The sequence below is a fragment of the Ophidiomyces ophidiicola genome (genome assembly GCF_022830035.1).
Source record: "Ophidiomyces ophidiicola strain CBS 122913 chromosome Unknown scaffold_4, whole genome shotgun sequence".
In the NCBI taxonomy this organism is placed as follows: domain Eukaryota; kingdom Fungi; phylum Ascomycota; class Eurotiomycetes; order Onygenales; family Onygenaceae; genus Ophidiomyces; species Ophidiomyces ophidiicola.
The window spans coordinates 252,997-280,984 of NW_026054644.1; the positions used below are offsets into that span (position 1 = coordinate 252,997).

General features: G+C 50.9%; 10 protein-coding genes across 10 annotated transcripts; 4 read left to right on the forward strand and 6 right to left on the reverse strand.

Moving 5' to 3' along the window:
- Nucleotides 1-15: 15 nt before the first annotated feature.
- Nucleotides 16-1,511, reverse strand: LOZ57_001511 (uncharacterized protein; the record flags this gene model as incomplete). Its single annotated transcript, XM_049250599.1, has 3 exons — nucleotides 16-582; nucleotides 641-1,344; nucleotides 1,406-1,511. The coding sequence occupies 3 exons, from the start codon at nucleotides 1,509-1,511 to the stop codon at nucleotides 16-18; spliced, it is 1,377 nt and encodes a 458-aa protein (XP_049110183.1).
- Nucleotides 1,512-2,383: 872 nt separating this feature from the next.
- Nucleotides 2,384-4,930, reverse strand: PFK1 (6-phosphofructokinase, alpha subunit; the record flags this gene model as incomplete). The annotated part of the gene is made up of 3 exons (XM_049250600.1): nucleotides 2,384-3,598; nucleotides 3,662-4,120; nucleotides 4,178-4,930. The coding sequence occupies 3 exons, from the start codon at nucleotides 4,928-4,930 to the stop codon at nucleotides 2,384-2,386; spliced, it is 2,427 nt and encodes an 808-aa protein (XP_049110184.1).
- Nucleotides 4,931-5,647: 717 nt separating this feature from the next.
- Nucleotides 5,648-7,782, forward strand: SRB4 (RNA polymerase II mediator complex subunit; the record flags this gene model as incomplete). The annotated part of the gene is made up of 2 exons (XM_049250601.1): nucleotides 5,648-5,916; nucleotides 5,982-7,782. 2 exons carry the CDS (start codon nucleotides 5,648-5,650, stop codon nucleotides 7,780-7,782), a joined length of 2,070 nt encoding a protein of 689 aa, XP_049110185.1.
- A 661-nt stretch (nucleotides 7,783-8,443) lies between these two features.
- On the reverse strand, nucleotides 8,444-9,571 carry LOZ57_001514 (uncharacterized protein; the record flags this gene model as incomplete). The annotated part of the gene is made up of 1 exon (XM_049250602.1): nucleotides 8,444-9,571. One exon carries the CDS (start codon nucleotides 9,569-9,571, stop codon nucleotides 8,444-8,446), a length of 1,128 nt encoding a protein of 375 aa, XP_049110186.1.
- An 884-nt stretch (nucleotides 9,572-10,455) lies between these two features.
- Nucleotides 10,456-11,702, forward strand: ISN1 (IMP 5'-nucleotidase; the record flags this gene model as incomplete). Its single annotated transcript, XM_049250603.1, has 3 exons — nucleotides 10,456-10,558; nucleotides 10,616-11,550; nucleotides 11,610-11,702. 3 exons carry the CDS (start codon nucleotides 10,456-10,458, stop codon nucleotides 11,700-11,702), a joined length of 1,131 nt encoding a protein of 376 aa, XP_049110187.1.
- A 560-nt stretch (nucleotides 11,703-12,262) lies between these two features.
- LOZ57_001516 (uncharacterized protein) lies at nucleotides 12,263-13,588 on the reverse strand (the record flags this gene model as incomplete). The annotated part of the gene is made up of 2 exons (XM_049250604.1): nucleotides 12,263-13,365; nucleotides 13,522-13,588. 2 exons carry the CDS (start codon nucleotides 13,586-13,588, stop codon nucleotides 12,263-12,265), a joined length of 1,170 nt encoding a protein of 389 aa, XP_049110188.1.
- A 971-nt stretch (nucleotides 13,589-14,559) lies between these two features.
- NTE1 (phosphatidylcholine and lysophosphatidylcholine phospholipase) lies at nucleotides 14,560-19,031 on the forward strand (the record flags this gene model as incomplete). Its single annotated transcript, XM_049250605.1, has 2 exons — nucleotides 14,560-14,714; nucleotides 14,771-19,031. The coding sequence occupies 2 exons, from the start codon at nucleotides 14,560-14,562 to the stop codon at nucleotides 19,029-19,031; spliced, it is 4,416 nt and encodes a 1,471-aa protein (XP_049110189.1).
- A 3,031-nt stretch (nucleotides 19,032-22,062) lies between these two features.
- On the forward strand, nucleotides 22,063-22,524 carry LOZ57_001518 (uncharacterized protein; the record flags this gene model as incomplete). Its single annotated transcript, XM_049250606.1, has 2 exons — nucleotides 22,063-22,242; nucleotides 22,324-22,524. 2 exons carry the CDS (start codon nucleotides 22,063-22,065, stop codon nucleotides 22,522-22,524), a joined length of 381 nt encoding a protein of 126 aa, XP_049110190.1.
- Nucleotides 22,525-22,813: 289 nt separating this feature from the next.
- Nucleotides 22,814-24,064, reverse strand: LOZ57_001519 (uncharacterized protein; the record flags this gene model as incomplete). The annotated part of the gene is made up of 1 exon (XM_049250607.1): nucleotides 22,814-24,064. The coding sequence occupies one exon, from the start codon at nucleotides 24,062-24,064 to the stop codon at nucleotides 22,814-22,816; it is 1,251 nt and encodes a 416-aa protein (XP_049110191.1).
- Nucleotides 24,065-24,144: 80 nt separating this feature from the next.
- Nucleotides 24,145-24,936, reverse strand: LOZ57_001520 (uncharacterized protein; the record flags this gene model as incomplete). Its single annotated transcript, XM_049250608.1, has 1 exon — nucleotides 24,145-24,936. One exon carries the CDS (start codon nucleotides 24,934-24,936, stop codon nucleotides 24,145-24,147), a length of 792 nt encoding a protein of 263 aa, XP_049110192.1.
- Between the last annotated feature and the right edge of the window lie 3,052 nt (nucleotides 24,937-27,988).

Here is a 27,988-nt window from a genome sequence, read left to right on the forward strand (position 1 = left end):
AGGAGGAGTTGAATCTTACTCTGACATAACAAAATAAGAACCTCCAACCACCGCTGCCATCAGTATCAACGTAATGAACACTGCCCCTGCCCTATCTGCCGCTGTTATTGGTCTTAACTCTCTAGAACTGGAATCACGGGACGTTCCTCCAGCAGAAGGGTCTCCCTTACTTGTTCCGCCCGATTTCTCCGTATAAGGAGGTTTCACTTTGCTAATCAGGTTCGATTGAATGACCTCCAAAGCCGCCATCTGCTCCCCTACACCGGTACTACCGTCAAATCCCCCTATAGTCCATTTCAAGCCACACATCTGCCGGTCGGCACCACCTGTACACGCGTTTGCCGCCGCTACAGCTGATGCGCGTATCCTCGGCATGAGCATGGGTGATGTGAAGGGTGCAAGTTGAGTCGTTGCTGCCATCCAGCGCGCGAGATATGCCTTGAAAGACCGCTGATCAACGAGACAGTTATTTTGAGGCTCACATCCTAGTTCGAACATTATATCTGTGTTTTCAAAGAAGAATGTTTGGAGTCCCTTGACGATGCCGATGATGCGTTGGCGCCAAACATCATCGCCATGAGTCTGCAAGATACAATGTTTTAGCTTCCTCTATTATGAGGGACAATCCAGGGACACATACATAGTTATACATGTTTGCCGCTCCATGAAGATAAACGCCGGCATTGTACGTCCATTGCATGTGGTTAACTTGGCTGCAATTCAGTTTATCGTCTGAGCCATCGAAGAATTTGTATTCAGGGGACATCAGTCCAATTCTATGGGTCCAGTCCCATGCTTTGACAGCCCAGTCCGCATATGTCTGATTGCCCGTATACAGTGCCAGCCTTGCAGCGAGGCTAAAGAAGCAGCCGTTAGAAATAGTGTTTTTGTAGTTATACCCGTTGTTGAATCGAAAGATCTGCCACTTCAGTCCACCATTGCACGTCTCGGTGTCCCACCTCACAGCCTGAGAATTGAAGACGCCCTGCGCCAACGCCAGCCACTGTGGTTGGTCTGAGGGTGGGTTTGGAAAATTGCGCTCGGCGGCTGCCATGGCAGACATGCCCCAGAACGACTGGTCATCGTTACCCAACGTCCTGGATTGGTTGGGCGGCATGAAGTTATTTGAGGCACTGGCTTGATGCAGGAGTGCCTGTGTCGTAATTTTGTTCCAGGTGCTGTCGCCTGTGTAGAACCAGTAGTCTATCAAGGCGCCGAACATCGCACCGGACTCCCACCAAAAGTATGGAGGCGGTAGATTCCCCGGGACATCGCCTGGCAAATGCCCAGTATAATACGCTGTCATCCCAGACGCCACGATCTTCGCTGCCTTCTTGATAGATGCTGTTGTCAGGCGTCAGTAGATGTGCAACGCCTGGAGGTGGACGAGAGAAGGAAAGTATACCGTCACTGTTGAGGTCTAGATGGATTGCAGAAGCTATCGGAAGACTCGTCACAGCTAATGCGCACACAACCACCCATTTCAATGACGCTCGAAGCGATATGTTCATCGCGGGGACGGTGTATCCGGGTCACGATGCCAAAAAAAGTAAAATATCATAAAAGCCAGAGAGAAACGATGAAGGATGAAGATAATTTAATAAGATAAAAGGAGAGGCGGGTATTTCATGTAAGCAACAAATGTTCTGCTGTTGAGAAGGACAGAAGGGCCAACAAACAGGAGAGTGAGACCAGCCCAGGCCCAGGAGACTGCATCAACACCACAGCAAGCTGCACAATCCAAGAAGAACACCACTTTGGCACCAGAGGGAATGCATGGCTAGCTGGGTTGAATGCAGCAGCGATCACTCCACGGGTGCCATGGTAACACTTAGGCATGGCTGTAGCCGACACTGGAATCTCCCCTGCGGAAAAGCATTCACTCATACAGCATCAGCTAGGAACACATCTTGAGATATACATCTCAAGAGAGTATTCTGGGAAATATGCCAGCTGTCCGGCACATCATGGGCCATAGGCAAACAGTCTAGTTGCAGAAAGCTCCCGTGCATTTCTTAACAAAACAAAACACAAAATACATGAGCAGCCACCCACTAGGCCAGACCTCCCAGGAACATTCTTAATACAATTTCCTGCCCATCAACATGCTTATTACAAGCCCAACGGGTTGTTGCCCTCTTTTGAGTTTTGATAGAAAAGCCATGCCAAGTCAAGTGGATGCACATGACCACGGCAGAAAAGTTCCAGGCACAAGGAATGGATCTTTTATGTATTGGCAAAGAACGCTGGTAAGCAAGACCTTTGGTAACTGTTCTATCTAGAATTGCGAAACAAGTCCCCTGTTTACGTTCCAGGGCATGGATAACTAACTAACTAACTAACTAACTAACTAGTTAGTTAGCTAAAGCTAGCAACGCCCTGGTTATTCGCGCGACTTCGGCTGACTAGCCCAATGACAGGGGTCAGATGTGTCTCCCGACTCCCATCCCTCATCTTCACCTAATCTGAACTTGCTGCTCTTGGTTTCGGAGGGCCGGCCGCTCAGCGTGTCCACCAGATGGCGCAGTTTCATCCAGAACTCGTTCTTTGGGCATCGATGTTCCCAGTCTGTGTCTGTCTCCTCGAGACCCTTCTCGCCAGACATGGGGCTGAATACAACTTCGCTCCCGCGGATGCCAATGACAACGCTGGACATGTCGTCGGCTTCAATTTGTTCGGGGCTCTGGCCGGAAAACGATTCGAGATGCTGGATACAGCGCAGAGCGAGACGCAGAGCGCGGATGCGGTCCATCGGTGACGGCTTTCCACCCTGCTGGAAGTGGCCAGGAACGGCGGCGCGGGACTCGAAGCGACCATTAGCTTCCTCTTTGATCATATCTGCGATTACTTGCGTGGTATACGTGGCCGACGCTTTTTCGTTGCGAAGAATGATCTTTCCGGCATGGCTCGCTCCTCGATCGATCGAGAAATTATGGCGAAGGTATTCGATATCGCGAGCTAGCATCTTGATATTGATCCCCTCCTCGGGGATATACACTGCATATGCACCAACGGCCAATCCAGCCATCACTGCAATGTAGCCTGATCGGCCTCCTTGTGTCTCTATGACGAACGCCCGACGACGCGAGGAAGAGGCAGACTGGCGGATAACGTCGCAAAAGTTGACCAGCGTGTTCAAGCAAGTATCGCTTCCCAACGAGTACTCTGTGCCGGGGACATTATTCGATATCGTAGCTGGTAAAACTACGATCGGGATCTTCAATGACGGATAGTCCTTCCTTGCCTTTCGCAATTGGCTCGCCGCTGTGAATGCTTCGAACCCTCCAATGATGAATAGTGCGTCGAATTTGTAAAGTTCAAAACACTTCGCCGTTGTTGGCATATCTTCAGATGGGAGGCCGCGATTTGTTCCAATCTCGGAACCACCCTCGTTGACCCACGAATCCGATTCCAGCCAGTTTACCTCTCGAACTGAACCTAACGGCTTATCGGCATGATGACGACATAGACCGGGGAATCCATTGTAAATGGCAACCGGGGTGTGGCCTCTCGCAATGCAATATGCAACGGCAGCCCGTGTAGCCGGGTTCATACCACCCGCGGGGGCACCGACATGGATAATTGCAATCCGCATTCTCTAAATAAATAGACAAAATTTAGCATACCAAACACGATAAACCAGTCAATGGGAAATTTTTACCTTTTCCTGCGGCAAAAGCATCTTGGGATGGTGCGGAGTAGTCGTGTTGATATAAGCTCTATGGTAAGCTTTGAACTCAGAATCCCGAAGCTGCATGGCTGTTTCGAAGTCCTGTGCAGAAATCGCTTTTGAGACTTTCTTTGTGGCTTCAACGGCCTCTACCAAGGAGCTTTTTTCGATCTTGTTCTCACGGATGGTGATAATGGGCGATGGAGAATCCGATGTAGCCTCAAGAACGGCCTTCACAGCTTCAGTGCCCTGAAGAGTCGCGAGCCATCTGTCAAAAGCACATGCAGCACCACCTCTTTGTGTGTGTCCCAAAACAGTGACACGGGTATCGAGTTTTAATCTGTTGCTCAGGATATCTTTCACTGCGCCAGACGTAATCTTGTTTAAGGCTCTATCCTGGGCCCCTTCAGCAACGATAACAATTGTTCGACGCTTCCCTCTTTGTCGGTTCTGTGGCGTCGACAGGTAAGCCCTTGATCCCAGCTAGAGGTGTAAGACCTAGCATACCTGAGTAATGATGTCACACATATCGTCCTCCCATCCATCGCGAGGGGGCATTTCTGGAATAAACAGCCAATCTGCGCCAGTGCTGATGGCAGACATAAGTGCTAGCCAACCGCAATGCCTTCCCATAACCTCAATAACGAAGCCACGTTGGTGGGAAGCGGCGGTGTCGAAAACCTCATCGACAGCTTCACAAATGCGGTGCAACGAAGAATAGCACCCAATCGTAGCATCTGTAGTCGACATATCATTATCAATTGAGCCGACCAATCCCACGATATTCAGTGATTTGTAGGGGGCGATCTGGCCGGTATTGAGCTCGCCCTTCTCTACCAATTCGTCTAGTAAGCCTGGCCATTCGGAGCGGAAGACATCGGCGCCCGTCAAACTGCCATCGCCTCCACAAATAATAAGCGCATCGATCCCCCGGATGACCATGTTCTTCGCGGCCTGCAGACGACCCTCTCTCTTCATAAATGCCATGCATCGTGCTGAGCCGATCAGGGTGCCGCCACGCGACAGCCAGCCTCGAACATCTTCCCAGTGCATTCGCCTTATCAGATCGCCACCTTGGACCAGGCCTTCGTAGCCCTCATGGATCGCATACGCCTCACAGCCACAGTGAATGGACATCCGGACCACTGCACGCACGACGCCATTCATTCCTGGTGCATCGCCGCCGCTGGTCAAAACGCCAATTCGCCGCCGTTTGGTCGCAGGGACTGTTAGGCCCACAGTAGATTCAGTAGAAGCCATCCTGAACTGAATTGGATGCTGCTAAGGTTGAAGAAGATGAATGTTCAGGAAGTGAGAAAAGCGCGCACAACTGAGGGGCTCAGTGAGAAAGTTAAATAAGCTTCGCGCCGGGAGCTTCCAGCAGCCAATCCCACTTGATTAGTTACGTGAAGTGGCTTGAGGAGGAGTGAATGAGGTAAATCTGCACCCAATCTTTGATAGTTTGGATTCTTGCCACACAGAGCAAGGAGACAAGAAAGACAGCGACCCGGGCTAGTTATATATTGCATGCAGCCCGGACCGGGAGGGGCAAAAATCACCTTACAAGACGGCTGAGGGATGGTGGTTTGATTTAGTTAGTTGATTGGCATTGCTACTGGCCCCTGCGGTGGCATCTACGTATGTGTGCGAGCAGAGGTTCACTCTGTGCATGGTAGCATGAAGGTGTGCCTTTGTCAGCACTGCCTGGTATGGCCTGATTTGGAGAACTGTTTGCGGCTGGTTCCTGCCTTCTCTGGCTGGCACTTTCCAGTTCTGTCGCGCTCTTTCTTTCTTTTGGCTTCCCCCTCTTTGTTGCTGCCTTGGCGTTGCGTCACGGTGGGGTCTAGAACCTTAATACGGCCTTGGTATGTATTATGTAAGCATGGTCACGGGCAGGACCTCCAAGAGCCAATTGCTGGCGAGCACCAGCGCAACCATGTTGACGAGCAGTGAGAAAGAGTTCGCTTGTCCGACAGGATGACGGAGAGCTTTACGCTCCCGCTTCGGTCGCTGCGACAGAAACAGAAACCCGAAGATGATTTGGCGATCAAAATCGCGCAGATCAACGCCCAGCGAGGCTCGTTTCGAAATGTGACGGAGGCGAGCCTGCTGGCCGAGATCGAAGCAGCGCGTAACGTTGAAGAGGATGCGGTTGACTCTTCAACTGCAGAGGCGCTCGAAGAAGATGAACAAAGTAGGGAGGAGAAACTGTTCAAATGCCGTGCTGAGATTTCGCAGTTTGCCATGTCCGTACGCCGTCTGCCTTGACAGAAGCTCACGCCGCTGACTCAAGAGATTGACCTTCTGCTAGGGATGCTCACATGGAAGCAACTTACGCACTCGAATTCGTATCCCTACTGCTATCAAAATACAATCCCCGCCAGGCGGAGATGTCCATGTCTCCACTGCTGAAACAAAAAATTCCCCTAGGCGCTCTCGGCGCCGACAGAACGAGGCCCCCAGAACAGTCGGATGCCCAGAAACGAGATATAGCTGCTGTATCGCGCGGATGGAAACTTGAGAGTCTTGATTCTGCTGCGACCAAGCTCCTCCAATCCGCGGAGCGCTTGGAGAAAGATATTACTGCTGAGACCAGATACTGGTCTGACGTTCTGAAGATCAAAGAAAAGGGGTGGAAGGTGTGCAGACTACCCCGAGAAAAACAGACTCTTGGGGTCCACTTCGGGTTTTTGGAGTCGACGCCGACCTTTCGCGATCGGGGCCTGGCGGCGTTGCGGAAGGCAGATGAGGGCAGCTTAGTTTTGGATCGTGGAATCACCACGCCACCCCGGATCGTACGTGTGCGCATCTTGGATGGAGATCAAACCGTGGGCGTCTCTATCCCAATGAGCGCTCCTAGAACAGATGATGAAGCTCTAGATGCTAGAATTCGCGAGGCTCGAGACAGCTTGTTTGAAGAAGAACTGTTTCATGAACTAAATCGAGAAGCACGCCTTTTGCTTCGGCACGGCGTGGAAACTAGCCGGGATCTGATAGAAATCCCGGCAATCGATTCAAAGAAAATCATCATTGATCTCATTGAACGTGATGACGGATTTGCAGATACAGACACAGAATTAACCCCCCTTTACAACACCTTAGCCGCCGCTGTTGCAAAGGCTCTGCGGGTTCTTCTTTCCCATGCGCATCGTGAAAACTTCCGCCGGCGAACGCGGATTCCTTCGCCCCTGGCACCTGCAAAAAAGTTGACCCTGGAGTATGCCCTCATCCGGCCAATTCTCTGCCATTTCCAACACCGCTCACACTATCATTGGTTTACTACGTTTCTCGATAATGCAACTCATACTCTACAGTCTGCAGCTTTGGAATGTAAATACGTATCATATCCTTTTAAAAAGCGCACGCTCCAAGGTGTTAGCCGCCCCAAGCATCACGCTTTGGAGACAACTTCCCCAGAGAAATTTTTGGACGATTTCGTTCAACCCCTTGAATCGATATTCAACTGTCTGCTATCTTCGAAGGGATCGTGGTTTAGGCTACGACTTACCACTAATATGGACCCGAACGGACTTGGCTCTGAATTTGAAATTGTGACGAATCTCTCTCACTTCTCTCCCCAACCCACCCCCTTGCGCTTCGGGCGTCGGGAAGATGTTCAGGAGCTGATTCTCAACCTCTTTACTCTGGACCTTGTTTATTTAATACCATCACTCGAGAAACATCCTAACACAGCTACAGAGTCGGAAGACTTCAATCCTGGCGCCCAGTCACTCAACAAAGAAGAAGAATTGTGGGATGAAAATGGGTTGCCGCATCCGTCACCAATTTCAGAGCTCAATTCTGCTCATTTGCTCCCTTGGAAACCTACTTTCCCTCAGCAGGGCGAGCTTACCGCCTTCTCTCCATCACGCGGTAGCACAGGAAGGCTACAGATACAATTCGAAGGCGACAAGCTGCAGCTCTGTTTTTCCTGGGCTGAACGGGGACGGACGCTTCTCGATAAAGAATCCAATGGGAAACAGCAAGGAAATATCTTATTTAGCTGGCCCTCGGCGGATGCGCAGGGCGCTGAGGAAAATACCGCGCCCGTCACTCTTAAAAAGGCATTACAAATATTAAGAGGGAAAGTGGAGGGTACAATTGGCGCCTGAAAGTTGAAGAGGCCAATGCGGAATTCCTGTGAGATGGGCAAAGATGATCAGTTTCAAAGCAGCGGTGTAGCTCGCAGCATATTCATGCAGTCTATCAGCAATTTCTAAAAAGTAATTCGTACTCGGGAGACACTTAATTTCCATTCTAGCCTCGATTTTTATCTTATCACTCAAGACACGTGCTGTTGAGAATTTTTAACATCAATTTAGTGTTTTCCTCTAACTAACCCACCACAGTCCGCTGGGAAGAGAGAACACGAAAGCACAAATGAAAATCCCTTGTTTAACTAGGCGGGCAGTTAGCCATGGTGACTTGTGCTTGCACCTAAGCGCCTCGAGACCCCGAAGACAGCCGACTGCGGGAATGGTATCAGAACCATTGACATGATCAATCCGCCGCCATTCTTATTAGTCCTGACCTCTGAGTCACTCCTTTGTCTACTCCGGAGCGGGGTGACGATGGGATGCGGCTGGCCAGTCATGTTACTCTGTACTCCGTACGGAGTACTCTTCGCGTGTCAGCCTTGCCGCCCCATAATTGATTCACAAAGTCACGGAGCACGCTGAGGGTCGCTAGTTTGTTGCACAGTAGAAAGTTATTGGCGGGTTGCGCCGAACAGAAGACTACCTAGGTAGTTAGCTAACTAAGTGGAAAGTTAGATCAGCTACTTCGTAATTTTGTGGAGATGCCAGCAAACTTCCCAGGTGGAGTGGACTGGAAGCCGTATACTAAGAGAGTCTGGGGCCAAAATCTAGAAGGGGATGGCCAGCAAATCAGCCTCTTAACAAGGTTGAACACCAGTGTGCAAGGGTCGGACACAGACAGAGAAAGGAAAATATTCAGAGCGAGCTGCAGCCTCTTAAGTAGCTGCCTGTAGCCAGGATGGCTTATCGTCACAGTTGTTCTGGATATCTGCGGGCGTGAGGCCCAGAAGGCCAGGTCGCGCTCTTTCGCACCGCGCATCATAGCATTCTTCTCTTCGCGGTTGAGTGCACGCCAGAGGGGCAGTTCAAAGTCAGCAGGGAAGAAGCCAGCATACTCCCAGTCAATAATGCCGACAATGCGGTAGTTGTCAGAGGGGTTGACTAGAATGTTGCGTGGTGATAGGTCATTGTGACACAGGACAAAGTCATTGGCATTGGCAGTGATGCGTTTCCAGGAGCGGCGATCCATTGAGTGTACACGCGAAGGTGGGAAGACAGGTAAATCAGCAAGACTACCAATGTTGTTGCGGCGGAAGGCATGTAGTTGTGGAAGAATGGTCTGCTGCATCTGAGCATCAACAGCTGCAATCGCTGCAGGCTGGCGATGATCAGTGATGGTGTCAAGCATTACACCACTGGTGATGCGGATAGACTCAAGATGCAACATGCCCTCACTGTAGTACAGACGGGCCTTGGGCACAGGGATGGTGGTCTTTTCTGCAATGAAGGCAAGAGTGGCAGCTTCATTGAGCAGACGCTCAGAAGCCCAGTAGGGGTAAACAGAGGCACCATTGCTGCGCACCAGAAGCTCACTGGCATTAACAGCGCGTTTAATGACAGTATACTTGCGGACAGAGAGGCGACGCTCCCAGGTGTTTTCCTCAAAGATGACAGTGTTGTCACTGTAATCAACAGCATGGAAGTCAAGGGTAGCGACTGGGATGACAGGCATAGGAGTGGAGAGTCGCTGGCGCATACGGTTGGAGAAAGCATATATGAGGTTAAACGGGGCGGAGAGAAAGAGATATAAGTGGCGGAAGAGACTCAGTGGTGCAAAAGCCGTAATGGACAGCGCGGGCGGCATTGGGAGGTCGATTGCAGGGTAAAGCGAGAGGTCTATGTAGTCTCCTACTGTAGAAGGAGACTTTAGAGATTTTAAAAAGATGAAGCAAAAATTTTCACTTGCAGATCGTTTCCTTTGAGATTTAAAACATTGATATTACCATAAAAGGGTTGACATTATTATATAGTAGATTCAATGTAGTGAGCATGCTCTACGGAGTACGTTGTAGTCAAAATATTAACTGCACAGAGCAGCGTTGAATCTACGGAGTACAATGCATTGGATTGGTGTTACGTAGTTAGCAGCTCGGAAAATCAGTAATCCGATGGTAACTAGGTAACTAGTCCAATGGTATTGGATTCCGCTATGGTGGGTACTGGTGGTTACCCCGAATTCCTTCCAGCTTCACCCTCCCCAACTGTCGATTTGGTCCTTGTTCGGTGCCTCGCTCCATTCAGTTGTGATTTCCTGTAGAAATACGTTTGCAAAAAGGCCAGCAGCTAAAACTTAGTTAGTCCGGCAGCCATTATGACAACTCGATATCGGGTGGAATGTAAGTCGCATGTATCGCTGTGAAATGCTAGGCCTGGTGACTAAATTGAGTTTATTGACTCAACATAGATGCGTTGAAGGCGAGCTTCTCTGAATATCAATTCCCATGATAGCATCTAGTTAACTATTCTTGTAGTCTCATCGACGGGACCAGTTGGTGAGTCTCATAGCAACTTCTGGAAAGCGACCACAGTGCACCCCCTGAGCATCCACTAACAAGCAGTTTCGATGCTAGATCGAATGGATCAAGGTATAACATGTTTCCAGTATAGGGCAATATAATAATGATGAACGCTAACTTGTAGTAGGGGCTTCTGGCCGTTCCTTTTGTATTGCACTCGCAACCTACTGCCATGTATAAGGAACACAGTCAGAATCTGGCTCATCTGGCAGAGCGAACTCATGGCCGATATGTTGAGATCATGCGAGATGTTGAGCATCTTGTCAACGACCATAGTATGGCATAGTTCTGGTCATTTTGGCAGTATCATATTGCTAATACTATCATAACAGTCGCACATCAAGCATCCGGGACGAGTAGCCGCTCTACATTAAAGATGTTGATACCCTCGGTGGGCACCTTTTTTACGCCTTTACTGCTGGAGGAGGCATTTAAATATCAGGATAAAAAAAGATTCATCAGCAGTCGACGTTTTGTCCCCCCATCTTTCAATGATATTCGCTTGACTCTGAATACAGCTCAGTTAATGGGCTTGGTTCATCGCAGTGAAGTACAGTTGGTGACATTTGATGGAGATGTTACGCTGTATGAGGACGGTGCTTCGCTAACACCAGATAACCCTGTCACACATCGTATACTTCGTCTCTTACGGCAGGGCAAACGAGTTGGGATTGTAACGGCCGCGGGGTATACCAGCGCCGATAAATATTATGGACGGCTCCATGGGTTGCTAGATATGGTTCATGATGCATCATCATTGACTCCAGAGCAGAAGAAGTGCTTAATAGTTCTTGGTGGCGAGAGTAATTTCATGTTCAAATTTGACCCAGACTCTCCTCATCGGCTGAGCTGGGTACCATGCAGCGAATGGTTCCTAGACGAGATGAAAACATGGACCGAAGATGATATTACTGAGCTACTCAACGTGGCTGAAGCCGCGCTACGTGACTGCGTGTCAAATCTTAACTTACCCGCATCTATTCTTCGGAAAGAGAGGGCTGTTGGGATTTATCCTTTGGCAGGCCACAAAATGCACCGAGAGCAGCTGGAAGAAACGGTTCTCATAGCACAGCAAACGGTTGAGATGTCAGCCGTTGGCCAACGGCTCCCCTTTTGTGCTTTCAACGGCGGAAGCGATGTCTTTGTTGATATCGGCGACAAGTCCTGGGGGGTCTTATGTTGTCAAAGCTACTTTGGCGGAATTCATAGGTCGAAAACATTGCATATTGGTGACCAGTTCTTATCTGCGGGAGCAAATGATTTCAAGGTGCGTGAGGGGTTGGCTAAGATGTTCTAAGGTAGAGGCTAACGAGGTGGCGGTTGTAGGCTCGACTTGCGTGTACAACGGCATGGATATCAAGCCCCGGGGAAACGGTGCAGCTGCTTGACGAGCTTGCGGCGCTGGAGGGGGAAGGATAAATGTGGAGGGAGGGCGTAGTTTTATAGCTGCTCTCAGGCAACTGTCAGGGAGGATAGAGTGCCTTTGGTATGGGTTTTCATTCATAAGTATATCTATCCAATATATTCAATATGTTCAGAATTTCGGTTGCATCTGCTTATATAGCCACCGCATTTGTGATTCATCGTGTTTGTCTTATATCAATGGAATGTTTAAATGATGGTCGGCGGCAACAAGAAACGCATGGAGGAAGGTAGTATTGAAGCTCCCTGGTAGGCGAGTATTCAGACTCGTAGGCTTGGCAAGGTCACGGGTAGCTACCACTTGGTGGGCGAACGCGAAAGAAAGCTCTGAACACCCACTCCACTCCCTTTTCACCAGCTCCCTACTCCGTATATACAGGTGAAGTAATTTTACAAGACAGTGCAACCATCGCCGCACAAGACTCAAAGCAACAAGCAACCCACCCACTTTTCGCCTCTATCAAAATACCCAAACATCCAAACGCCATACCCTCAATCTTCTCTGTACTCCGCGCTCCCAGAAATTTACGCCCATGCATGGTCCATGACGATCGAAGTCATGGCCAGTTATCAAACTGCATATTCCGTGGTCGTTGCGTCAACTGGTTCTCAATCCCCCGACCTTGGATATGTTTCCAGTCGTCACAATGTCTAGCCTCATGTTTGTTTGGACTATCGCATGTACGGCACTGGGATCTAGGATCAACCACTCTGAACTTGATCTTCATAGCCGGCATCGTCGGAACACCCTTATCGGGAGTGACCTTCAGCTTAAGGAATTTGATTCCCGGGTCGGTCCGAAAGGCTAGCAGCCGCTTGGAGCCCCTCATCCCCTGACATACCTGCGCCGCCAGGTAGAATTTAATTCCAGGGCAAGACTTGCTGACGGCTTCAGACAAGACCTGATCGGGACATCGTCCCACATGATCTGTGATAAAGAGTCTGGGGCACTCTAAAAGGTATGGCCTCAGGGTCACCTCGAGCGTCTCTGTCACGCCCTTTTCTTTCTCAAGCTCAAACACCAGTTTTTTCCCAGAATTACGTGCAGCTGATTGCTCAGTGTCAAACCCTATGGCCCAGCACTCATCCCCATATGTCTCAGCAATGATGGCCCCGTTGACCCTATGCCTGCGAAGGGCATTCGTGACTAGCCTCATGGTAAGGTTCAGGGCCTTTGGCGTGCGCATGATGAGGTACTTGCCATTAGTGTACTCGCTCTGGAATGCCTCCGGGATGTGAGCCGTTTTTGATTCAAGACAGGAGTATTTGGCCCGTGAGGGAATAGGCCGGGGATCACAATATGGTCTGGGTGCATAAAGAGGGGTACGCACTGGCCGTGGTGGAGCCCCTGCTCCATCCCGCTTTTGTTTCTTCATGGTAGAGGGCTGGGGAGTGGCTGCAGCCTCATCATAAGATCTCTTCTTACTGGTCTTTCGAGACTGACTACCGCTGGGATGTTCAGCCAACTCTTTGGCTTCGTTGGTGCTCTGAGCCACGTCTTCCTTTGCGGTGTTGATACACGCTTTCTTATCGTTCTTATCGGCTTGACGCTTCTTTTTTTTCTTCTTCTCGGCATCGAGCTTTAGCCCTTTCTTTATGCCAGACTTAGGTGTGGATGGAGCTGGCCTGCCATTCGTCGAACTGCGTGCTTCAGGAACGGCTGTCAGTCAGAGTCTTTCTAGTACTAATACGGGGGTGCTTCGTTACCGCCGACGGGGGCATTCGGATTTTTTTTTGAGGTTTGTGATCTAACTGAGGGGGGCGACTGCTTAGGGTTAGACTTGGATGGCTTACGGTTCGAGGTGAGAGCATCGACGTCGCGTTGGCATTTCCGCCGAAAGCTTTTTCCGTACCTTCAGTTGTTTCCGCTTTCGAGAAAACATGATGAGAATACCAAAAGGACCTGGGAGTGACTGTCAAGTTTCGGTGAACTACCCTGAAGTAAAAGAAACTTGATGGATTATGGAGGATACGGATTCTCCTTGCGCGGAGAGGAACGAGAGTTTATAGCTTTCTCCTGGTTGCCCCTTTTGCCGGGCCATCTCCCCCTGAAAGCTTGGAGCCAAACGCGGAGGCGGCGGCGCATGTCAACAAGCTTCAATCATTTCTCGTAAATTGCGAAGGACGGAAAGCTGATTTGGCTGGTCGCAACGGGCCGGGGCGCGAGGCGCGCGTAGATCCGCCGTTAGCGCATACCGGTCAATGGGGGCTGAGTCAGCCGGACACACGCGCAATCACGCGTCGCGCGTCGCTGACTAAGCCATGCTGACTAACTTGCCGCCCGCGACTCGACCTCCAATCGGCGCTCGTTTCGGCTGCAGCTCGCCCCTGGTCTCGTCAGCCGTTCAGCTTCGCTCGCTCGCTCGCTCACGCCGGTGATCGCACGCGCTTTGAGAGTCTGTTCGGTATACGGCCTGGAGATGCCGGTTGGCCTGCGTGGGATCCCGAGCGTGCCGCCACGACTGGTGACAGCCAACAAGCTCAGCGCTCCGGGCCCACGTTCCGCATCGAAGCGTGCTTGTTAGCGCCAGCGAAGATCGTCACACCACTACCACTATCACCTGCTCCTCCTTGCTCTGCTGTTGTCGTCGCCTACCGGCGCTTCTGCCTGCCCGCCATGCTCTACACGGCTGCCGCGGCTGCCGCGGCTGGCTCGCCCGCCAATGACGGCCGCCATCGCGAGCATCCCGCCCCCCCCCCGCGGGCTTTTTGTCCGCCCGCCGCTCCTCCCTGCCCCCCCTCTCTCCTCCCCTCTCTGTCGCCCTCTCTCTCTCCCTCCCCCGCCCCCGCCATCGCTGCCTGTCCGGCCGGGTCTTCCCCCAACCCGCTACAGTTCGTTCTCTCGCAGCTCGCCATGGCTTCCTACCTGGGCCGCCTCCTGTTGTACCTCGTTCAGGCCGTCCCCAGAATTCTCTACTGGCTCATTACCTTCACCACCATCACCATCCCAACCTCGCTATTTACTCTGTTCTCTATGAGCCTCACCTTCACAATGAACTTTACCACTCTGTGAGCATTGCCTCCGTCCATTGGAGCGCCGTGAATTCTTACTGATAGTCTAACAGCTTAATAATTCTATTACTCGTCGTGTCCACCATCAGCTGGTTTATCCGCTATCGGTTCCTTAATATTTACTCTCGACTACCTCCAGAGCCGCAAAGGAAAGAGCCTGAGATCGATCTGTTTCCCGACTCACAAGATGGGGATTCGAAACCAGGACTGTCGAACTATCTCGACGAGTTTCTGAGCGCTATCAAAGTGTTCGGCTACCTCGAGAGGCCCGTCTTTCATGAACTAACGCGGACGATGCAAACACGGAAGCTAATTGCAGGGGAAACACTGCTGCTTGAAGAAGAAAAAGGTTTTTGTCTGGTTGTTGACGGGCTGGTCCAGATATTCGTCAAGTCGATACAAGAAAGACACGTCGAACGCAATGACTTATCTACGGAAGAAGTTGTGGATGATTCTACTGAGGAGGATGAAGCCAGTCGTCGCCCAGGCCACCAAGGTTACCAATTACTTACTGAAGTGAAAAACGGAGCGTCAATGTCGTCGCTGTTCTCCATCCTATCCCTTTTTAGTGAAGACGTAAAATTGCGCGAGACTGAAGACTCCGGATCCCGGGCTTCGAGTTCAGGAAATACAAGCGTTCAGGTGCCCGGTTCGACACCAGTGACGCCCGCCAATGTGCTGGGCAGCCCATTAAGGACCAGCTTTGCTGAGCAAAGAGACATCTCACCACAAGCCAACGGCAGTATATTGCCTTCCGTACCGCCATTAGCGCTGGGCAGTCCCAGTGCCCCGCAACACCTCCTAAAACATCATCGGCTTAAAAGGCCATCAAAGTTCAAGAGGGAAAAGTCAGTGCACCCCGACATCCTCGCCCGTGCAATGGTAGATACCACCATTGCTATTATTCCCGCCAGCGCCTTTCGACGTTTGACCCGGGTTTATCCAAAAGCTACTGCACACATCATACAAGTAATTCTTACAAGACTTCAACGTGTCACATTTGCTACCGCGCACTCTTACTTAGGCTTAACTACTGAAGTTCTCAGTATTGGGAAACAAATGACTAAGTATACGTCTTTCGACTTGCCTAATCACTTGCGTGGTGCCCCTCTTAACCGACTCAAGGACAAGTTTACAAAGGAAAAGGAAAGATTGGGGCCTGAAGATGGAACAAAGGGAATTGCTCTCCACAATCCTGCCATTAATCGGAGACGCAGATCCAGTAGCTCGCTGAGAAAAGATGCCGCATTTCAGGCGAAAATAGCCGCTGCTCGGAGCAAAGGCGGAATCTCAAATTCTTCCCAATATGGTGATCATGAATCATCTGGTGTCAGCCCGGGTGATTTGTTATCCACAATCCAACTTTCGCGGTTCGGACCACGGTACGGTAGTGAGCGTTTGAATGGACGAAGCATCTTCTATGATGCTGCCTCCGGCTTCAAGAGCCCCGCAGAACATCCACCCACCCCACTTACCACGGCTGGACGGCCGTTGTTCAAATTTCCAGCTCAAAACATTACATTTCAAATGGAGGATGCAATTGATGAAGACGCTCTTTTTAGGGAGTCCATTCTTAGCTGCATGATGAAAGCATTGGGGCTTGTGGGAAGTACTACAGATTTACTGCGAAAGACGCATAACTCTGGAGATGCATCTCCGCAGCTAGTATCATATGATTCACGCCGACAAAAGGCAGTTTTCAATAATGCGTTTGGCTTCATGGACCCATACGATGGATTCGGCGATGGTGATTCAGAATCGCTCATGTCGATGTCAGCAACCTCTGCTGGAGGCACCTCGTCTATTCATAATCTCAGGTCTGAACTCCAAGACGAAATTGAAATTGTCTATTTTCCCAGAGGATCTGTGCTTGTTGAACAAGGAGAACGCAACCCAGGTCTATACTATGTCATCGATGGATTTTTAGATGTAGGTATTCCGATTAACGAAAAAGGCGAGGACCTTATAGGCTCATCTCGCGGAACGACGGCCGACGACTTCTTATTGCCACTCAGTAGGGTTTCAAGCAATACCTCAAAAGGACTCTCTCTTACCAATACCTCAAACCAGAAGAAAAGAATATCCAGGCGCTCACTTTACATGGTGAAACCTGGTGGTATTGAAGGCTATATCGGGTCAATAACTTCATATCGATCGTTTACAGATGTCACGGCAAAAACTGATGTCTACGTCGGTTTTCTCCCCCGCACTGTACTCGAGAGGATTGCTGATCGGTATCCTCTTGTTATGCTCACAATGGCAAAACGATTGACAAACATTCTCCCGCGTCTTATTCTACACATTGACTTTGCTCTTGAGTGGGTTCAAGTTAATGCTGGCCAGGTGATACACCATCAGGGTGACGAGAGCGACGCGATATATATTGTGCTTAATGGCCGGTTGCGTTCCGTATTAGACAAAGGTGACGGCAAAGTTAGTGTTCTTGGCGAATACGGCCAGGGGGATAGTGTTGGAGAGTTAGAAGTCATGACCGAATCAACGAGACCTGCCACTTTACATGCTATTCGCGATACAGAATTGGCCAAGTTTCCACGGACTCTTTTTAATAGCCTTGCTCAAGAGCACCCAGGTATAACTATTCAGATTTCGAAGCTAATCGCTCAGCGCATGCGACACATTATTGACAACCCACTTGAGAAAGCTTGTGATAAAAGCCCATCAGACGGCGCTAAAACGACAACCTCTACTCTCAACCTTCGCACCGTCGCAATCCTTCCTGTTACTACTGGTATTCCGGTCATCGAATTTGGAAACAGGCTCTTAAATGCCTTCAACCAGGTCGGGGTTACGAATGGCGTCACGTCACTACACCAAGCTGACATCTTGAACCACCTTGGTCGGCATGCCTTTAGTAAAATGGGCAAACTTAAGCTCGCACAGTACCTTGCCGATCTCGAAGAAAGATATGGCATGGTCCTTTATGTTGCCGACACCAGCGTCAATGCGCCCTGGACTCAGACATGTATTAGCCAAGCAGATTGTATTCTCCTTGTCGCTCTAGCCGAAGGGTCTCCCACTATTGGCGAATATGAGCGCTTCCTTCTCGGTATGAAGACTACCGCCAGAAAAGAACTTGTTCTACTACATGTTGAACAATACTCTCCTCCAGGCCTTACAAGGCAATGGCTACAGAATCGGATGTGGATCAATGGTGGTCATCACCACATTCAGATGTCATTTAGACTTACAGCGGAGCCCGTTCACCCCGAAATTAAACGCCTCGGCGCAGTACTGAAGCAAAGAGTACAGGTAATCCAAGCGGAAATACAGAAATACACTTCTCGCCGGATTCGGCAAGCGCCGGCATATTCAACCTCGACTCCTTTTAAAGGCGACTTTCACCGTCTAGCTCGTCGGCTTTGTGGGAAGTCTGTTGGGCTCGTTCTAGGTGGTGGAGGGGCGAGGGGCATCGCGCATATTGGTGTGATTAAGGCACTGGAAGAAGCCGGCATCCCAATCGATATCATTGGAGGTACGTCCATTGGCTCATTTATCGGCGCATTATATGCAAGGGATGCAGATGTTGTACCTGCATATGGCCGCGCCAAAAAATTCGCCGGGCGAATGGCCAGCATGTGGAGGTTTGCATTGGATCTGACTTACCCGTCCGCCTCGTATACTACCGGGCACGAATTCAACCGAGGCATATTCAAAGCCTTTGGAAACAGTCACATTGAGGATTTCTGGCTCGAGTTCTATTGCAATACAACTAATATTAGCAAGTCGCGACTCGAATTTCATTCCTCAGGCTACGCATGGCGGTATGTTCGTGCGTCAATGTCCCTGGCAGGCCTGCTTCCGCCACTATGCGATGAGGGGAATATGTTGCTTGACGGTGGATATGTCGATAACCTTACCGTCGCGAGAATGAAGTCGCTTGGCGCAGATGTGATTTTTGCGATTGACGTTGGTGCTATCGACGACAACACACCACAGGGATACGGCGATTCGCTTTCCGGCTTTTGGGCGTTGGTGAACCGATGGAATCCTTTCTCCGCGCTTCCCAACCCTCCCACGCTTTCAGAGATCCAAGCTCGGCTGGCGTATGTATCTTCGGTAGATGCTCTTGAACGGGCCAAGTCCATGCCCGGCTGCCTTTACATGAGACCTCCCGTTGATGCGTTTGGGACTCTGGAATTTGGGCGTTTTGATGAGATCTACCAGGTTGGGTATAAGTTTGGTAAGGGGTTCTTGGAGCGCTTGAAGAATGAAGGCAACTTGCCAATGCAGGAAGAGACGGAGGAAAAGAAGAAACTGAGACGAACGATGGCGCCACGACGGGCGAGTATCTAATTGCCAAGCTGGCCTTTGCCGTCGTTATATAAAAGCAACATGTACACAGACATGCATACCCCGTTAACAGAGCGGGAAAAACGGTGTTTGGGACGTGTTTTGCGCATGAACTCAATTATATACCCTTGTTAAGCATTTTAGATGGAATTGAATCCGAAGGATTGATTATCTCTGCCAAGAATAGCGAGTGGCGTGTTAAAATCTCACGAAACTATCATTAATACAAGCAACATGCAGCTGCCCAGGAGCGCGCAGCAAGTGGCATCCCCTGGCCCAAAGTTATCTGTCATTATTACAACCGCATTAGGTATATTGTCAAATTGACCCCGAATAAATACACGAAAGCCGTCTCTTCATCACGAAAAACAACAATATCATCAACCTCGCTCACCGCCGGTACGGGGGGGGTTATCTGGGGGTTTATACATATATTATTGAGTGAGGGAAATTTAAGCCGCAGCGGTGCCGGTCACAACAGGCTCCTCTCGAGGCGTTTCTTTGGTATGGCTAGAGACGGGCTCGCGGGAGCGGTTGTGGTGCGACCAGAGGTTCCAGCTCTCCAGGACGGCGGAGCACATAGTGCAGAAGCTAGACGGCGGCATTAGCTAGGCCAGCAGAAAGCGACGAGAATGATGATAATGATGGCGACGACGAGGAACGTACAAGGCAATGAAGATGAACGCTTGCGAAGCGTGCTTGATTTTGCAGCTTTCTCCAGGCGGGGCGTTTTCCTCGCAGTCGGCGCCGGCGCTGTAGTCCTGAGTGGCGAAGATGAAAGAAGTCAACCAGCTAGATGGCGTCAGTGATAATAGATCTGCTTAATGGCGAGAGCAAACGGCCGCTCAGTGGATGAAGATGGGAGGATGTTACAGGTAAGAGAAGATCAGGTCAACAGGGAAGGCCAACCAGCCGACGCTGGGCACGAAGGGCGAGACGAGACCCGGCAGGAAGAAGGCGACGGACATGACGGCCTGGATTGATCAGTTCTGCGTTCCTTGGATGATGTAGCGGAGAGTGGGTCTGGGGAGGGAAGATGCTCACGATGACTTCTTCAAAGACCAGATGGGTGTCCTTGGGGCCCCCGTGGATGAAGAACGAGACGATGCCCATGACGATGACGGCGCTGGCCCACTGCAGCAGGCGCATCAGCAGCAGCGGGAAGCGGACGAGCGATGAGACAGCCATGAGTGGTTGTAGACGATGCGGGTGGATACACACGTTGAAGGGCGAAGCGACGACGGAAAAAAAAACAGCGATTCCGGCGAGAAAAACGATGCGCCAGCGCAGCCGGAGGGGCCAACGGGGCCTTTTTATCCCTTGACGGGCGTGTGGCACAAACGAGCGTGCGATCCAGACCGGCGTTGGCGTGACGCGCAACGGCGGCAGCGGGACGGGACAGACAGAACATGCCGTGCCACGACACTCCCGCCGCAGCAGAAACGCCGGCGGCCGGGAGTAAACAGGCAGGCGGGCGAGGAGCCATCCACGGCAGGATGCACGGGTTTCATGCGTGCCATGTGAAGCGCGACGGCGCAGACGAGAGCTAGCTGACTAGGAGGCTGCAGGAAGCATCGCGCGATCTATAGCGCAACGGTGTGTGGCATGGCGTTAACTACCTCACCCGTTGTAAGCGGTGCGGCGACCCGAACGTCAGAGAATAATGCCTGGCTGGACGATGGATCGTTGGAAGGAAGATTATCGACATGGTTCTTCTAGATTAAAATCGCTAATAAATAGTTAACTAATTAGTTAACTATAAAGCAACGGGCGCTAAGAACACCGACATCCAAGAAAGTCGACCTCACAACACGCCAACTGTGCTGTCATCTCCAACTATGTAACGAACCAGCGCGCCTGCAAACACGGACAAGACACCCCGACGATGGTCATCCTCTTGGTTGGGTGGCCGGCGCTCCGACCCCTCCGTCCGGACCATGATCCACCCCTTCTCATTCGTTGTGGCATGGCGTCTGCGGCAGTACCCGAAGACTTGCGACTGGGATAGGTGGGTGGCTCGACTTTGAACCGCTCCATAGGACTCAATCCCCAATCGGGGTCCGTCAGCACCCGCTAGAAGTCCCGTACCGCAAGCATTGATGCCCAGGCTCCACTGCCTGGGTGCTTCTGAGACTGGGTTGCCCATGCTTCAGAGATATCACTAGCTGTGTGCGGGAGGGTTGGCTGGGCTATTACTGCTGCACTTCTGGGGGCCCGCAATGGTCTGAAGAGAATATATACAAAGCGCTGCAGATATTGTCGGCCTGCGTGGCTGACGGCAACGTTTGTTGAAAGAGGCTGTTGTACGGAACTGTACAAGCTCACATCTAGACATCTAACCCAGTCAGAGTTAGCTGGGGTACACTGTACCTCACACCACCATTCCTTTCCTAGTGGACTGGTGCTGGGTTATCTGGTCAACGACCCTGCTACTCTGAGCTGATACTCCATACTCTGTATACCATAAAGTATGACTAGCTGCCCCCATATCGGCAGATGTCTTCGAGAACAACAGATGAAAAATAAAAAAGATTTACACAAGGTCTATCCCTGTAGAATAGTTAACTAGATGGCGGATCAGCAGCGCACATGCCCACAGAGCTTCAGTCGCTTCACAGAAAAGCAGACGCATCTGATCATCACTGTGTACTCCGTACTCTGTAGTTATATGAGAAGGTAGCCAGCTTCCTGGTCTCTAGGATTCGCCCTCCCAGCAAATATCGCGCGGTGATTCCAAGCATTTGCCAAGCTCAAGTGCCAAACAGCTTATCGGTAGTTAGTTAGATGACGTCACCACCACCAAAAGGAGAAAAGAGAGAAGATCAGAGACAACGACGACGACAACAAGAACAACAACGCTCTCGCAATATGGTGTTGCTAAGCAACGCAACTGCGCAGTCGCTGCTCCGCGCCCTCCCACTCGCCGTCTCCACCGTGCTTGTGCTGCTGCTGCTTGCCGGCTACCTACCCGCCCCCGCCCGCCCTTTGGCCAACGCCATCCGGCCGCTGCTGCTGCTGCTGCTGGCCAAGGACCATGTCGACTAGGCGGCTCATCGTCTTTGGGGCCACAGAGAACCAGCGCGGCTCCGTCGTGCACGCCGTTACCAACGACCCCGTGCGCAGCAGCGCGTTCCACACAACCCGCACGGTCACCCGACAGGCCGGCTCTCCCGCCGCAAAGCCCTTGCACAGCCACGGCATTGAGGAGATCTGGGTATGCACCCCCGCTGCTGCGGTCCAGGCCGTCGGCTTTGTGCAGCAGAGAGTTAACGGACGAGCTAATCCAACCTTGTAGGCAAACATGAACTCTCCGGCCTCCCTGGAATATGCCGCCGCGGGCGCCCACACCACCTTCCTCGTCACCAAATTCTGGCAGCGCCTCGATGCTGAGAGAAAATGCAGCCAGGGCCAAAAATTTGCCGACGTTGCCAAAGAAGCTCTTGCCGCAACAAGCTCTGATGACTATCTTCAAATGCATCTGTCTGGTATTGGCTAAGAACTGCTTGACTGCCCGGCTATTAAGCTGGGGCCAGCTCAGACAAGACCCAGAAGTTGCTCGACCAAACGCCGACAATTTGGAAGAAATGTGTCGTACGAAACAGAAAACGAATTGATCCCATGTTGCCAAATCAAAAGCTGTTCTGCGTTCGTGACCCGTTAAAAATTTTTTTTTCATCTAAGGCGTTAAATATATGAGCCCATAATGTTAATAGCAGAACCGCACTCGTTTGTACCATATCCGTTACGAAATGACAGCTACATATGCATAGCTCAATCCGACGACATCAACTCTCATCGACATACAAATCAAAAACATCGCCATAGAATCTCTTCCCAACATCCTTATGGCTTCGAATTTTTGTCCTCAACTGAGACTCCCCCCATGTGTCGTATTTGCCTTTGAGAAAGGCCGAATCGACCCCGCTGCCTTCAGCAGATTCACCGCCGTCGACCACGCCACTGAAGTGCTGCTTCAGAGTCTCAGTGGCCTCACTCTTTGTTAAGCTGCGCCGGACGCCCGGGAAAAATGGAACGCTATATCTGCCTTTCTCGCCAGATATCAGCACACGATGCGTTGTGGCCTTGCAGACTCCATTGGTGACAACTTCGAACGCTTGGCCGATATTCACGACAAAGGTTCCTGGTATTACAGGAACATCAATCCAGTCGCCATTCTTATTCAAAACCTGTAGCCCTTTTACATCCGGCGGTGAAGCTTGCAGCAAAAACGTCCACCATCCGGAGGAATCTTTGTGTGGGCCAACCCCTTGGATGCACGAACTGCCAGAGTGCGACTTTTGAGATCCTGGATAGTGAACTAGCTTGAGACGGTGTTGATCTGATAGAAAGGGCAAAAAGACATCGGAGGGAAGGGAAAGAGCGTCCGCTACAAGTCTGAGGAACCGCTCACCGAGTGCGGTGAGTTCGTCGATGTACGATGTGACGATCGGACGTAGATTGGGGAGCTCCGAGGGCCACTTTGATAAACAGGCAATTTCCATCGTCAGCGACGCCACTACGTTATCGACGAGACACAAACAAATAACTACCTGATTCGGGCCCCTCAGCTTCTCATACAACGGCGCCGCCGGCGAATCCACCGCCGCCAACTCCGTCGCAAACTCAACCTGCTCCCGGCTGTCTGTCTGCCCACCGGTAGTCTCCGCGCCAACGCCAGAGTAACCCAGAAAATGCGGCGAATTGCGCATCGCTATCGCGTCTTTGGCCATGCGGTCGAGGCCAAACAGCCGCGGCAGCACCTGCACGAGCTCGCGCACCACGGTGTCGGGAACGCCATGGTTCGAGACGTAGAGAAAGCCGACAGAGATCAACGCACGGTGCAGCTGCGCCAGCACAAGCGGGCGGGTCAGCGGGTCGGCAGCAAGCGACAGGTCGATCAACGGAATCTCCGCAAAGGCCATGAGGTTTGTTTGGTTGTTATCGAGCGATGGCGGTTGTTTGCCTTGTTTGCGGCTGGCACGTGACGCTGAGTAATCGAAATGCGTTTCTTGGCGATTTTGCAACTCTGCTGGCATGTTTGTGAGGACTCGTAGGCTGACCCCACGGACAAGGGATTTCCCATCACATTACAAGAATGGCTGAATGGCAATGATATCTACCAAGGCATCCCAGGTTGGTCACATTGCCTCCAAAGAAGCCGCTCGGCCTTTAATTCGTCCTCGTAGCTGTCGAAGGCGTGGTGTAATCCTTCATACCAATCTGATATTTCAAGTTGGCCAAAATAAGCCTTTGTATACTCCCAATACTCCGGATACCAACCGCCAAATTGCCAATCAATGATGGCTGCTACTCTCCCGTCTCGTACAATGATGTTCCGCGGGCTGAGGTCAGCATGAGTAAAACAGCTCCGGTAGGCACGGGAATGGCACTTCTCGACTTCGGGGCCGAACACCTTTGAGCTATCATGAAGCGGGATATGTCTTCGAAGAAAGGAGTGGAATTCCGTGTGACTGGTAAAGGGGCCAAAAGGCGCCGACCCAACTCGATGGTCCAGGCTTTCGCCTTGGGACACCGAACCAACAAACCCCGGCCGTGGGGGCTCAAGATTTCGCAGCTGGGAAATGTACGCTGCAATTTCGGTAATAAGCAGTGTTTTCTGGTTAGGTGAAAGATTTCCACGAAGCCACGCGGCTTGCAAATCAATTCCACGAATCCATTCTAGTTCAATGTAAAGTCGGCCGTTGTAATCATGGACTTTAAGGACTTTTGGAACAGGTATAGTTGTGTTCTCAGCGACATACTGTAGGGCCGCAAGCTCTGTTGTCTCGCAGGGCCCTTTGATGATTCTTCCAGGGCTGACTCGGACCCCCCAGAAGCCAACTTTGCCGAAGATTTTGTTTCCGAGAGCAAGTCGAAGCGAGAGAAGAAGAGTCTGCATGCGACACATATTTAGTGGAGATTTTATTGGCTCTTGTCGGGGGTTTCAATAATCCGGCTTATATCTCAAGTGGGTTGGTGAATGAACCAATATGACAAAGGTTCTGATGCAGGCTGAGATTCCATAGCGGAATCGCGGATCTCTGCACTACCATCGGGTTACCGATTTTCTGAGCTGTTATGTAACCATTACCACCACCTTGTAGTTTCAATGTTGGCTACAGTAACTACTACGTATTTTGACTACTATGTAGTAAGAGCTCGCTAGCCACTTGCTTATATAAATGCATCTAGATCCCTCTTCAATATGAGATCAGATGAATTAGGCACTTCTCTCCAGCTTGTAGCTCGTAGCGTCACACTCTCTCCTTGGCCGCGTGATGATAGGAAAGGTCCCGAATGAAGTGCCCTATTCGGAAATATACGGGCTTCTCGAATCCATCCCGCTTCCACTTAAAAGCGCCCATCCGAAGCAGAATTGTGTCAGTTGGACAAAAGCGGCGATTCGGAAACTGCAGGAAATTGGTCTTGCAGAGAAGTTTGATCTAGAACGCTTCATGGCCGATACACTGGCATACGCCGACGACCGCCTGAGAGAACCTGACCGTACCTCAGCTATTATCAACCACACGAACCGGCCAATGTGACAAATTTGTGAGAAAAGAGACATGGAGCTCATGACTACTGTAGTGTGGCAAGTGATAATTAAACTGCGGATACCAATGATTCAAGGATTGAAATGCACTTTCGGTCTTCTCGTTAACAGTTCTATTGCCGTTGCGAATGTATCTTCGGCGAATGGCCGTTTGTAGCAAAAATCACTTTTACTAGACATCCCACGGCTTCCCATTTACCACTGTGTAAGAATGCGAATTCTTGTGAGCCGTAGCTTCTTACGAACTAAGGTCCAGACACTGGCGAGGAAGCAATCGCGCCATGCGGCCAGAAACGAGTAACATTCGACGACATATTTTTCCAAAATGACTCTATCTCCGTTTGATAATACGTTTCCCCCAACCGCAGTTCCCAGGCTTTCTGATGTCCCTCTGCAATTTCAATGTACGGCATCATCGTCTCGTTCAGCTTTTCACGAGATGTGCCTGGAAAATGAACAAGCAGGTCTCCCGGTTGCAAGTGGAGATGCGAGGACGAGGCACTACTCCGACCCGCCTCAAGCCAATCTTCAGGATATGCATTGAACCACCGCAATGGGCAGAACACAACAGAGGAGGAGAAATACTCCATCTTGAACAGTTCTGCTAAGGCCGACTGGTCCTGCCACACGAGGTGGACTTCGGGTTTTAGGATCGGGTAGGCGCTAGCCGCAGTGAGCAATTTGAGAGACCAAGGGTGCACGCGTATGAAAAAGACGCCGTTGTTCAGTCCATTCCAGTCTTTGCTGACGAGAAGATGAATGTGCGACAAATGGGGCGGAGGGAGGAACGTTTCCAGCGGTATGTTGGGGTTCATTAACACGGTGTCGGCATCGAACCAGCTACATCAGAATAAGAGCTTGAGCTAGGTCCAAATGAGCGACTCTAGATGACGCCGGTCTCATGGAGTATGGGTAGCACGCACAAGATCCATTCCAACCGCTGGCCTTCCGGCCGCTGCAACTCCTGCAACAAAACAGACATCAAAATCGCATTTTTACTCCAATAGCCGCCGAGTATCTTTTTGCGCAAAACAAACTCAGGATACCCAAATCGCCGGCTATGCCCTGCATGTGTCTGGAGAGCTCTCTCGTAAACTGAGACGTTTCCATATACCATAGAAACCTTGCCAATGGTCGGCTGTGCAACTTGCTGTGTGCTAACTCTTTCTACGCCCCCTGGTTAGCATCCATCGGTGGCTCGAGTGCTGTCGTTTGATATCCGAAAGGAATGGATCAACTGTACCGAGAATATGATGACCCGTCAAACGCAGCAGCCAGCAGAACAACAGAAACGATACGGTTGCGGGAATAATATACTTCAGCTTCGCCCAGTGGCTTCTATGTCCGACGATTAACCATTGCGGAGCAGAGTAAAGGTGAACCATGGCATCCGCGCTCCTGCGTAAGGCATTTGATGCCAGATATCGAAAAGAAAATAAGAGGAGGGTGAGGATTAGCGCATACTTCTGCTGGGACCAGCGGGAATCCGTATTTTAAATCACCAGCCGACAATCGCCCCATGAGGTCTTGGTGGTCATAATTGAAGTGTATGCTTCAGCACTATATGCCACCTACATACCGGCCTATGGGCCTCCGACCACGCTCGATGGATTCAGGACCGAGAGTGCTTGGCCCGCACCCAGCGGTACGGTACCTCCTGGGATATATGATAACGCTCTGTAGAAACGGTGCTGGATTTGACGCTACGTCCCGCTGGATCAAAAGGATCGTTCAGGCCCCTTGTACGTAAATAATAACAAAAGAAGCCAATGGTGCTGCCATCTGCACAATCAGATACCCTTAGGTTGTCCGGAAAGAAGATCAGATGCCCCATTTGATGCGGAGTCAAGAAGTAGGGATAGCAACGACTCAGCTCGACGTGAAGGAACGAGCAGGAGTAATAAGAATGCATGCGGCGTATCTGCTATCCAGTATGCATCACTGGCAGCAATAGACATAAACCGATCAAAATCAAGGACAAAGCACGTTTAGAACCCCGGCCAGGGTTGAGTACGCTTTTAGGCCATGGTATGCGGGCAGCTGGTTCCCCGACTGCATCGTGAATAAAGGCCTCGAGCGCCTTTCGCCGCCGAAGGATTTATTGACTCACGACAAAGAGGACGTTGGATTTCAGAATTAGTTAGTGTTATGTCATCGGGCCAGAGACAACCGTCGCCGGCTTGGCGGCCGATAAAACCCCGGCCTCAGCCTCTTCAGCCACCTGGCGTTTTAGCAGGAGGCCTTCAACTTGGAAGAACTACGGGCGACATGCGAGACCATTCTTTCTTGTTTTTTCTGCTCTGCTTCCTTACCCTATGAGACACCAGCGCGGTTGGTGACTCGTACCTTTTTTACGGGTTTCGGTTGCCGCGTCTCTCGACTCTACCCTGCCCTGCATTTGTTTGGT